Raw genomic sequence first — 12,893 nt, 5'->3', positions numbered from 1 at the left:
ATACAAATATAACAAGATTTGATGATGCTAAAGCAAATATTACAGAGACTCTTTACTTGTCAATTTTTATATCGGAAACAGCAAAAAATAGACCAAATACTTTTGATATCTGGATCAACTGACACTATAAAGAGTAAAATTTTATCCTATGGAAAAAAATACCTATTTACATTATATTTGGGTAACAGTTACCTTAAATAACTTATACATTTTATAAATCAGAAATGTTGCTGGTTGAACATATCAGATTAGTAAAGTCTGTATTAAAATTGTGGCCAAAAATTCCAAGTGTTATTAATGACTTGCTTAAAACAGAATGTAAACAGTTTGAGGTTTTGTCCATTTCAATGCTTAGAATAAGCCTATGCTCAGTGTTGACTCCTGTTCAAAAGGTCAAGCTAATTTCACAACAGAATGGCATAAACTTTCCTCCAAGATTGTTCCCAGGTCTGGCTAGAGCATTGCTGGCTCTAAGAGCTTATCTTCAGGGTAAGAACTTTTTCAGAACAAGCAGAGGTGACTGGACCAAAGCCTTACCCCAACACAAACCCACCCTGGGATGAGAAACTTTGGCCTCTGCAGCCCTACAGATGCAAGAGCCTGTTCTACCCGTCATCCCCATACCAATACATGTTCCCAGAAGAAAAAAAAAAAAAAAAAAAAGTCTAGATCCTTCACTATTCAAACCTCTGTAACTTCTGATAAGTCCTACAACTCTTAAATAAGTATGATTTACATTTAAAAAAGGGTGGTAAATGTTTCTTGACGGTAAAGACCTGACAGTCACAACAAACATGTCGCGCTGTATTACCAGGGACAAATGGAAGCAGTGGGAGAATAGGGTAAATATAACCCCCATATCCCAAAAGACCGAAGAATTTAAAATCAATAGTATTTACATGAAAACAGTACTAAAAAACATATTTTCTTCAGAAAATACGGGATATATCTCACTTAAAAAAAAAACAGGATTCTAGGAATCCATGTATTTAAGCAAAGTATAATGATACAAATCACAAAATCACCATCCCAAGAAAACTAAAATATGATAGACATGAGGTCACTCTTGCACCCTTAGTCTGTCTGCACTGCTGGTGTGTTAAGCACAAATTGACTAAAACAAGTCTAACGGGCTATCAACTGCTATCTAAGGCATATCTAAATTTCTGCACTCAGCATACAGAAACACTTGGAAGGCCAGGGAAATAATCCAGGTCTGGTACCACCCTGAAGCACTCCAGTATTGTATGCTTTGCTATAATGCACTTCTCCTCAGTTATAATCATATATAAAGCTCTCTCGATTTGTCATCTATTGCAGAACATTATACTTGAGGGTGGTCTACTCTCCACAGAATATTCCTCTTATGAGGAAGGATTTTCTCCTCCCTCATCCAGGCCTCTCAAGGTCACAGGACAACACCCATGACTAGAACAACAGGAGAGAGATGGCACTTGCAGCTACATCAAAATGAAAGGAGACAGGTACAATGGGATTGTACACACACAAGCTGCGTAGTTTCCTTATGAATCTGCAAAACTTCAAATTCTACTAGATTTTATTGTTTCTCTTTTCAAAGCAAAGAAAAAAAAGATATTTGGAAAAAAAGAAGATAAATAGAAAGCTGGACACTCACGTACATAAACGGCTGATCCAGCTTCTTCAGACACTTTCAAGTGGTAAGCATGTCTGCCATCTTCTTTAGCTGTAGGTGATTTTGCCACCTTAAATCCAGCAACTACAAAGGTGTCCTATGGAGACAGGGTGATAAAAGCTTTAAAAAAGATGTCGTGTGTGAAAAAAATCACATTTCTGATCATATTTGGTTTGGATTCTTTAACTGCTATTTTCAGGTAAAATTCCATGCCTAAGAAAAGCTGCCTTGACCTTAATAAACAGGTGAACTTATGGAATTTGGGAACTGAGCCTTATTTTTCTGAATAGAGAGCTCAGAGAGAAAAAAAGGAAATGTGTTAGTCTTGCTGTATAGCTTCAGGAATTATCATAAGAAAAGGCTCATGCTCATATAATTTGAGAGTCTGGATATTAATTTTGGTCCCAGAAGTATACAAAAATGAGATTTACAGGTCTGGGGAAATTATAGCATAGAGACATCCTGGTATTTCCTGGAGAGACTTCAAATTCTGATTTTGCCACCTTAAATCCAGCAACTACAAAGGTGTCCTATGGAGACAGGGTGATAAATAAATAACAAACACCATATAACAGATGACAAATACTTTATACAGTATCACACACTCTCTTTTAGAAGAGGATAAGTTCCACTCCAAAGGTGCAAGACATTCAAGAAGAGAAAAAAATATACATGTTCTAAACACTAACACAAAGTTTCTCTAGGTAGTTCCCCTGTCCATGAAATAACACTAGAAATTCTGATATAATGTAAGTATCCTTTGTAGTTTGCTTTTTGGTACCAGGATAGTTCACCAGAGGTATTCCATTATGATCCACTTTTTGCAAAAATATCTTCAACATTCATGCAAACTGTCAGAAAACAAGTTATTTTATATTTGGAGCCTTCTCTCTCCTTGACTCTGTACCAAAAGCACTTCAATAAGCTTTTACTGCATGACTTTTGTTCATGTGTTTATTTGATTACAATAAATAAAAGAGTTTTCTGATTAAAGTTGACAGTTTTAGCCTAATCCTGCAGTACGGTCATTCTTTTTGCTATTTCAGCAATCTGACAACGCTGCTGTAAATGATGTAAGATGCAAAACCTTCACGTTTTGTTCAAGGAAATCTGCTAACTTCGGTGATGATGATATATATAGTTATTAAACAATTTAGCAAAAAATTGCTCTGAAAAACCTAGGTTCAAACAGACAGCTTAATACACAATAAAACTACTTAGAGCTTGCTGATTTTAATATCATAAAAGGAAATATCTCATATTTCAGCTGCCTAAAAGATAATACTCAAGTCATTTAAGATGTACTCTGAACTAAACAAATAAATTAAATTGACTCAAACGACTAGACAATTTAACATGTATTGCATACAAAACACTTCAAATGCAAATCAAAGTTGCTTTATTCTTTTCAGATAAAATCAACACACAAAACCCCCACAAGTTGCATTAAACTCAGTTGTCTTGCAGAAATCAGGTGCAGTTTAAGCATGTGCTCTTGCTGCTGCTATTCATGGTATTCCTCTAAAAGCAGAATCAACCCTAAGCTCAAAAAAAACATGCCCTGCCACACAGTGCTCCTATTTCAGCACTTTTAGTTTAGTGGCACAAGAGATTCTGGAATGTGGCTGCTGAGTCAGGATTAGTGCTCTGAAGAGCTGACTCCTTGTTCTCATTTGTCAGAAGAAACTTGAGAATTGCACACTCAAGTGCTTACACAGGCTGATAATCAATGGATTTTTTTTTTTTTTTGTAAATAACATTAGATCATTGCTTGCTACTCTTGTGAAATATGAAATGTGTAACATGACATTTAAAAGATGTGTAAATGGACTGCGCAATTTAAAAGAGAGGAAGAGCACTAAATTCAAAATTGATACAGTTTTGCATGCAAAAAGGTTGGGTCTTTTGAGACTTCTCATTAATTCTCTGCCAGCTTGGACAGACTGTGACTTGCAATTCCTAAATCTGCTAGAAATTTACATGAGGTTCCTATAGTGGTTTAAAATCTACTGCTATGTTACTCTCAAAAATATAACCCTTCCATTTCACCCTGGTCATGTATGATGCCTGTAGCTAACAATAGTTTTCAGAATATCGCTTATTATTATTGGCTTGGAAATCAAATTAATTTACACAGAGGTAACTTTTCGTGTGAAAAGCATTATATTGCATGCATATACAAACAATATGATTCCAATTTTTATATATTTTATAAAAATATTACAGCATTTACATATATATTTATATTTTATATATAAATTCCAGATCTTTATATATATTATATAATTTAATAATTAAAATCTTTATATCTATAAATCTAACATATTTATATATGTAAAATCTATAAGAAATTCTATTTCTCTTTCAAAAGAGAAGAGCGATAAAAGAACAGCAAACTTTTTTTTACCCTTTACCCTGAACCTATCCTTTACCCTGAACCTATCAAACCAGACTCGTATCTCTGATGAATGACTACGCAGTGACAACCAAAACAGAAAAACATATGTAATTTTGACTTTTTATTTTTTAGACTACAGAAAAAGCAAAAGTAAATGCACAACTCCCTTAACCGCACATGTATAATCGCTTATGCACACATATACATTTCCTAAAGCAACAGTATGCTAAATTCACGTCTAAATTGCCAATATAGGCAATACAGATCTTATCGGCATCATCAGTCTAGAGAAGAATTTGGCTGACCAGCTCTTTAATACTTAAAAACTAAATCTGCAATTATTACTGATACCTTAGAAATTAAATGTAACGCAATCAATCATAAGCAAAAGTATTACATGCAGTGTTACATTAAAACTAAATGTCGGCATTAATAAGAGGACACTCTCCTAAACGCTCAGAAGTTCATTACTCCATTTTGCAATCAAAAATTCACAATTATTAGTAACTGTCATTTAAATCAACTATAAAATCCTTCTTCAATAAATGGTATTAAGACTTACAGTCTATAAACATAAATAGAAGGGTATCCTCTCTCATCATTCATATCCATCACCTTTTATTTGCTATGTAAATAAAAGAGCACTGACAAATGGTTCTATTTCAATATTGTTGTTAAGAAGAATTTGCACAAGCAAACATTTTATTTATATTTATATTTATATTTATATTTATATTTATATTTATATTTATATTTATATTTATATTTATATTTATAGATATCAATTAATTGAACAGATTTTCTAAATTAGGTGACATCATACAAATACAAGATAATAAGTTAATGTAGATCCATGGAAATAGTTACTAAAGTCAGAAAAAAAAAGAAAAAAAGGTTTTACCCCAGGACGTATAACTTTTGCACAGTCCTCTGCCATTTTTCCATGTATTAAAATATTGATGCTGTTAATTCTTGAACATAAGTCATCTGAATCTAGGAAAAGATGCAGAAATTGTTCCAATTACTATAATTTTCTCGAACCAAAACAACAGTGGAAAGGAGTTACAAAAAAAAAGTATGGAGTTCAATATTTTTTATTCAAACAAGGAAAATTCTTTAAAATAGTTACACAATTGCTTTGGTGTGCTCACATTAGCATATCAGGTAGAATATTCTCCATAAAATAATTAACTCAAGAAACTGAATTAAAAGTCTTTAAACAGATTTCTAGCTGTTTTTGTTTCAGAAAATGCTTAAATGTGTATTTTTGTCAGTTGTTTAGGGTAAGAGGCTGAGAGACATACTATTAAAACCACACACATATATAATGCATTTTCAGGACTATATTTTAAAAGGTTTTGCAACAAGAAGCCTGCTGAAATACAAAGACCTTGCTTCCAATAACTTATCCGATATAAACTTAAAATAATACATTTTTTTTTAAGGAATTGACAGAAGATTTATAGAATGCAGGATATGCCACAGAATATTTAAACTGCATACATTTTACTGGACACCAAAAAAGCAGGTACTAGTGATCTAATAGCATGGCATTAAAAATGGTGCTCAACAAAATTATTTTTAATGTAATGCAATACCTTGAAGAACAACCTTGAAAAAGTCTGTCCCATCTCCGAGTTTTGTTATTGCGTAGGAAAGAACAACTATTCCCTAAAAAGGAAAAAGAAAAAAAAAGTAAACTAAAAAATAAACTACATTTATATATCTATGCCTGTTACTGAAACACTGCCTACAGTTGAGATATCTAGACATTAAAAAAAAAAAAAAGAAAAAAAAAGTGTTCTGGTAGAGATAAAAGAGGGACCATGTGTCCATAAATACTAAAGTAGCATAATGAGAACAGACAGATAAATTACAGAGGTATTACAGAATACATTTTCCACAGAACGCTAGATTTAAACAGAAAAAATGGAGACACATATTTCGACACTCTTGTAGGATAGATCTATTAAGGTTTTAACAATCAGCATCCACATAAAAAGCTTCAGAAATGTTCTGAAATCTGCTGATAAATACTTAAAGTTTTTCTGCCCGTTTACCAAATTATAATTTTGTTTAAAACATACTTCAGAGCACATACTTCTTGCTGAGATTGTTTCTCTTGAGCAGTATTCCTGAGTAAACAAAGTATTGGACAATTTTTCTTGTATGAAAGTCTAATAAAAGAAAGTCACTTCAGCAACATTGTTAACTTTTTTTTTCTCTTTTCTGGTGAAATTTCAATCTGCACAGGCTTGCAATTTGAAAACAGAATACACTGAGGAGCGAGGGGCTCTGCTTTCTAACCACTGGTAGTTGTTCATTTTCTCTCCTACGTTCTGCTCTTTTCCAACCTTGGGAACATGCTCTTCTCTATAATAGTCTGGCTCATCTTGCTTTCCTCAGTATCCCAAACACCTGCTCCCTAGTTCTCCTCCTCATTAGGAAAAGAAACCCAAATTGTCTAATCCTTTCTCGATACACTTTTAGTTTCAGCAAAACCTGCCTTAGTCCCATTGACTCCCCCACAAATTCTGCACTGCTCTTTTAAAACCACAGACAAACTTCTTCCAAGGTCTTCCTCCTTCCATATGCCACTAGTCTCATGCCCAGACTGCCCAGGTACAGTTGTCCTAATGACTGCCTCCCTGCTTGCCAGCCTGGTTTCTCCCCCAGCCCAGCAGCTGACCAGGCAGCTGCTCTGGGACATTGCAGCACATTTGCACATTGGGTTCAGCTGCCAGAGCTCCTCACTCTAGAGGAGGATGAACAAAAGACAGGAGATAGCGGCTTCAGCCAGAGCAAAGTCTAATGGAAGACTCGTGCACTTGGCTTATGCCACATTCCCACAAATTGAAATGAAATGTTATATTCTCCAAAGGGAGGGCAGAAAACAATGTTTCAGAAAAGGACCAAAAAACACATCCCAGGCAGAAATTCCCCAGATTTTTGTTGTTTTATTTTTTCCCCCCTCTAGAACTCATTTCACAAAATCCTCCCCTCCCTTCCTTCTGACTCCAAGCAGGACCTGATTACTATTTTGGGAACTCCTGAGTGACAGTGTGCTCTGCTACCACTAAGATTACCTAACATCAGTGCATTTTAAGGTCTGCTTCAAGCCCAGCCTGCAGGACTGGGGTCTCCAAAGTACTTAATGATGCATTAGCAGTAAGTGCTTTATCAGCTCTTCAGCGGCCCTGTTTTTATGCCAGGCTGTTTTAGTCACTTGTTTATCCATGTTTGCAGAAGCAGGAGGTTCTCTTCATATAAGCCAAAAGAAAAAAGAAAAAAATATATATACCTATAGCAGTAATATATTTTAAATCATAGTCAGGCCCTATTTGTTCTGCTTTCCTACTAAAGACATTGATTTTGGCATAAACATTTTCCAATTTAGTGTCTGGTTTTGTCTGCTTCAACATTTTTTTCTGTGATCAAGAATTCCTCTACTTCAGCATCAGCAGTGCCTGAAGAACTAGCTCTTAAAAAGAAAGAAGCTTATGTGCCCTGCAGGTGAATGAGGATAGAAAACTGAACCCAAAGGAATAGAAATATTCTTTATTAGTTGTATTGGTTATTGATGTTTCCATTTGTCCCTTTACAAGGCCTAAGGGAGGCTGGGTCACTCTTTTTCATTTATGTCATCAAGCCACCATCCATCATACTCTTTGCTTCCAAAAAGGGCAGTTCTGCTCCTTTCTTCTTTACACATTTGCACTGTTCCTGGCATCTCTCTGATATCGCACAAACCAGTCCAGGCAGCCCGGGCAGCTAAAATCTATTCTCCGCACGTTACCACCAACAGTCTTCTGCCAAGTTATTTCTCTGACTGGACTCTTCACGGAGTCAGATAAGCACTACGACTGGAACTGGGAATATACAGCTGAAGAAACAAAGCTATTCTTGTTGGCTGCAACATGTCATTAGACTTTCATAAGCTCCTAGTTTTAAAATGTGTATCCCATTTTTAAGGGCTAAAGCTACTCTAATGTTTCCTAAGGAATTTCTTTTTTTTTTTTTTTTTTTTGGGTAACAGATAGAAGTGAATTGGGATTGGGATGATGTTGATCTCCTGCCCTGTAAGCACCAGAGATGACAAACAGAATTTTCCACAACATTGACAAAATGGTTAATGGATGTAAAAACCATTTAAAGAATTGACATCGTATTTTCCAGAGTGTATCCGTTTTGAGGATGAAAAAAATACTTCTGTACTTTACTAGTACACTATGACTGTACTTGAAAATATATGCCTAAGTATCTCTTATACTTATTCCAATTTAAAGTGCCACTGGGTCGGTGAAAAATACTAGCAAGAATGCACACTTAGCCATGATAAGCAGGAATCGAAACTTGGCATATGCAGCTGCATGTTAATGTGATTTTATATGTGTCTGTAGTTTAGAAAGTAGAACAAACACTCTTACAAAATTCATGTCTTTAGCAATGTAAAACTGTGTGGAGAAATTACAGACCAATGAGGTCAAAAGCAGAAATTCAGTGAAGTTCTATAAGCTCAACATTTTGCATTGTTTAAATAAATGTAGTTGGGAAATATGCATATGCACAAACACATACACACAGACAACAAGCCTTCAAATGAACTAGAATGTGGAGATTCCTTGTAAACATAGCAGGAAAAACTGTAAGATAAATCAAAATTCTCTTGTTAGCAAGTTACCTGAAAGTATTTGTTGGTATAATCAATTCCTTCTCGCAAGTGTTTTAATTCCTCTTTCTGCAAGTGACTTGGTAGCGGAACCTCAGATTCTCCTTTAATGATCTTCAGCAACTGAACAGGCATTTTTGCTGCTTTCTCTGAACAAATATAAAAAAGAAAGTCCTGAAGTTGCTCAACTTGCTCAAATTACGAGCTACTAGACGTTCCAATTTTACTCAGAAAGGGACATCCATTTAATCACAAAAGAGTTCAACTATTTCAGATTAAATCTTTCATAGCCCTCAGCCTCATATCTTATTACCATGAACAGAAAGGAGAAAGTAACTTTTGTTGAAGATAGACCTCCACACAAACTATTTTATTCTGCAAACATTCCATGACACTTCAAAAGGAGACAAAATACTACATTACACATGCTTAAATGTATACATGCACAAAGTAAGGATGAAACTGAGAGTAATGTAAGGAGTGTGACCATTATGCATAGAAACGCCTATTAAAAACTGAGCAGATACTTTGAAAGACAAAGCAGATATTTTTGTCTCCTTGTCAGAAGTTTCTTCCCAAGCAAAATCTTGAAGTACAACTGGAGCTGAAGCACAGTACAGCATACAAAAGCATGGAGAAAAGGAAGCAGTGCTGATACGCTACAGAAGTCCCTGACTTCTGAACTTGTTTGCACTCTAGTCAAAGTTCCCTCATTACTCCTCCACTCAGCACACAACAGGAAAAAAGGAAAAGCACTAAGGCTGTGCTTACACAAGGCTGTAAGAGAGCTTTTGGACAAGGAAAGCTGTTAACAACCAACTTAGTTTGTTAACAAAGCCAGTCACCTGGCAGATCATGGAGATGAGGACTCCTATAACCGCATCCACAGCGTGCTGCCTTGACAGGAGTTACTTGCACCAAATCCAATGTCTGAAGCAGGGATGAGTCACCCTGGTGGCAGGAGCCTCTGCAGACCTCCAGAAACACTCCCTGGGGCTCTTCAAGGGCACCTACTACATTTGGGGTAGTAGTTCCTAAAGTAGGAATACAGCCGATACAGTCCTGAATGTCAGCTCCCACTTCACCTAAAGTAACACTCATCTTACATCCAAAGCTAGCTTGCACCCAGCTTATCATATCAAACAGTATATAATTTTCCTCATGATAAACAGCCTACTCTTTAACAACTCATGCTCCCTTTAAGGCAATCTGGGTGCTTCGAATAAAATTATGTCCAATTTCAACTTATATGAACATATAGTGCTTATACAGAGATTATTTCATATGCTGATCAGGAGAATCAAGATCAAAGTTTTAACTTCATATCTCACATACTTCTGAATGAAGTTGCAGGGTATTGTCTATAATCTCTAAAATATATCCTACATAACACACTATAGGGCACAGATCAGTGACAGGAACTCAAAGCATTTAGAAACCAACACTCAGTTGACTGGTGAATAAAACGTGACACCTTCAGGGCTTGAAAGCTTTACCAGACAGCACGGAAGCCCCATGACAGCTGGGCACATCACACCTCTCAACTTGCCAGTGTTAGAATAGTTGTAATAGACAGAGCTACATCTCTAACAGCTCAATTAATGAGTAGTAACAGATTTTACCACTGATAAAAATCTTGATGAGGACCACTCTGAGTTTCCTATTATACTTCTACATGACTTAATTCCTGTTTATTTCTTGTTTTAATTTACTAAATTAAAATAGGACTAGGATTACAACATCAAGGATAATATTTAGAAATGTTAAAAGCAAAATGCTGTCAAGGCTTGACTTGTCATTCATACACTTACTCAACAGAGTTTCCACAGAATTTCTTGGGATGCAGTGCACTGGAGAGACAGTAATCGGGGAATAAATTCTCACTAAACCAGGTATCTCAGTTTTAATTACCAGCATTCATTGTACTAGCTTTCATTTTCTGAGTGAAATATTTGCAGAGGAGCTTAGCGCTTGTTCATGTTAGTGCCAATGAAAACCAGGTCTCGCATAAATCACTAAAAAAAAAAACTAACAAAAAATTGATCTAGAACTAAGGTTTTTTTCCTCACATCTTATCTTGTAGATATGAACAAACAGGTCACAAATCTTTAATTGCTAACCATCAAAGCTCCCAGATTTTGATTCTCAGCAATGAAAAACCAGACCCTGGTATCAGGTCTTAGAGCTGCAAGTTCCAGTTTTCCAAACAAGACACAACACTGGCTTCCCAAGCGGACATCTTCAGTGCTGTCCCTGGTGCTCGCAGCCCTCCTGAACAGCAGCTAAGTGACAATAAGTCTGTCAAGTATCTCTGTTATTCTCAAAAGGGCCACTGCATAAAACTGACAAGAATCATTCTAATTTCAGTTTGCTGCTCAAGCAGTCTAAGAAGCATAAATACAGCTATTCAGAGGGGATGATGCCATAAAAAAAAAAGAAAGGACCCTGCAAGAACAGTAGGCAGCATCGTGGAACTAGGCTGAGAGCTAAATAAAGCCATTTCCCAAACCACGGAGTATCTCTGGAGAAAACGTCACCAAAACGGTGTAACAAACAAAGAGCCAATAGCATATACTGATATGGTCAGTCAATATGATGGATTTCTGAAGGTCCTATAAACAAATATATTCATCAGTGTAATATCTGGGGCTATGAAAAAAAAATAAAGCAATTCCAAATTAGACAATGCTTCACTTTACAAGTGTTCATACTGCAAACAGTGGAAAAAGTGATCTTTGACTTAATGAAACCAGTAGGACTAGTCATGAAGAAATATGAATTTAGAATTTTTAGAACACAATCCAACAGCACAGTGTGTGACCCCTAAGGAAGGGAACCATCACGTCAGTTAACTAAGACAGACAGACCAAGATGCTCCCTTATGCACAGGCCTCCAGCTTGGGGCTGATACAGCCCACTAGGTCCCTATCTGCTCACCAAAAACTTAAACTTATTGTCCTAGTATCACCAACGGTACTTCCAGATCCCTCTTACCCACACACCTACAATTAAAAAAAATGAAAATTAAAATAAGGACAGAAAGAGGACAAGAGAGTACCAAAGACTCACTCACTTCAGTTTATTAAGTTAGTATAAGACGTTATAAAGCAGAGGAAAGGCCGTGGCTCCACACGACGCGCAGAGCGGCCCCGAGGCTGCCCTCGTGCCCGGGGAGCCGCGGCGCGGCCCGCAGCCGCCGCCGAGCCCCGCGCCCCGGGCGGGGAGCGCGACGCGGGGCCGGCCCCTTCCGGACGCTGCTGCCGCCAGCTGCCGCGGGGAGGGCAAGTCTTTGAAAACAAGAGCCCAGGCACACCAGCAGAGATGCAGCAATAATAATGATGATGATAATAATAATAATAACGGTGATAACGAGGCGCCGCAGAGCCCGCGCGCCCCACGGGCGGCCCAGGCCTCCCTCCCTCCCGGCCACGCTACCTCTCTCCGGGTGCCCAGGGGACCCAGGCCTCGGCTGCACCCCCCACTTCCGCCCTCACTGGTCGCCACTCCCCACCACACTTCCGCCCGCACCGGCCACCAGGAGCACGCCCGTAGGCGCTGCGCATGCGCGGGCGGCCGCTGACATGCGCAGTGCGGATGGGGGGGGGGCGGCGGCGCACTGCCGCCGGAGGGTTGTGGCTGCTCCCAAGGTGCTGATCCAGACATGGAGCGGCCAGAGCTCGGGAGCTGCTTGGAGAGGGACTCACTGGCACTCGTTGTCATCGTCACCGGTGACAGCCTGTGCTGGAACATGTTGCTTTGCACTGTTACCGTTCTCTGAATTCTAGTTGTGTGCCTTCCATTGGGCACCAGTATAGTGTGCTGCTTACAAGGAACAATAATGCTAGGACCTGGTTGGGCAAGCATGACAAAAACACAGACTGCCATCTTATCTGGCATTTGCATTGTTTGTTTACGCCATGCTGGAAGGGAAACCACGGAGTTTAACAGTCTGCGTCTTTCCAGAGTGCTTGTCGTGCACTATGGACCGGATGCAGAATTTCCATGTAATTTTGTAGGGGCCATTTCAATTATACAAAGCTAAAAAATCCGACTTGGGAGAGATATTTTGGTGCATCTCAGGCAAAAGTAGACTTTGCATCTGGCTGCCTGTTGAGCTTGAGCTGATATAAACTGGTTACTTGCAAATACTGGGGAAGACAGAGCTAGGATGC

At 37.9% G+C, this 12,893-nt stretch overlaps 1 protein-coding gene across 4 annotated transcripts in view; it reads right to left on the bottom strand.

Moving 5' to 3' along the window:
- The window catches only part of POT1 (protection of telomeres 1), a 51,955-nt gene extending 40,106 nt beyond the window's left edge, over positions 1-11,849 (bottom strand). For 3 of the 4 annotated variants that reach the window (XM_026051666.1, XM_026051668.1, XM_026051667.1), the window contains exons 1-5: positions 11,795-11,849; positions 8,734-8,870; positions 5,651-5,723; positions 4,954-5,045; positions 1,641-1,751 (exon numbers count right to left, since the gene is read on the bottom strand). In XM_026051666.1, the coding sequence (XP_025907451.1) occupies positions 1,641-1,751; positions 4,954-5,045; positions 5,651-5,723; positions 8,734-8,856 (399 nt within the window). In that variant the 5' untranslated portion in view covers positions 8,857-8,870; positions 11,795-11,849. Of the gene's footprint in view, positions 1-1,636; positions 1,752-4,953; positions 5,046-5,650; positions 5,724-8,733; positions 8,871-11,794 lie in introns of those variants that run through there. The other variant, XM_026051669.1, reaches the window with a different exon arrangement.
- Between the last annotated feature and the right edge of the window lie 1,044 nt (positions 11,850-12,893).

The sequence above is a fragment of the Nothoprocta perdicaria genome, unplaced genomic scaffold, assembly GCF_003342845.1.
Source record: "Nothoprocta perdicaria isolate Ctin4 unplaced genomic scaffold, notPer1 scaffold_79, whole genome shotgun sequence".
Classification (NCBI taxonomy): Eukaryota; Metazoa; Chordata; class Aves; order Tinamiformes; family Tinamidae; genus Nothoprocta; species Nothoprocta perdicaria.
The sequence above is the reverse complement of the archived record's forward strand: the minus strand, read 5'-3'. Positions and strand labels throughout refer to the sequence as shown.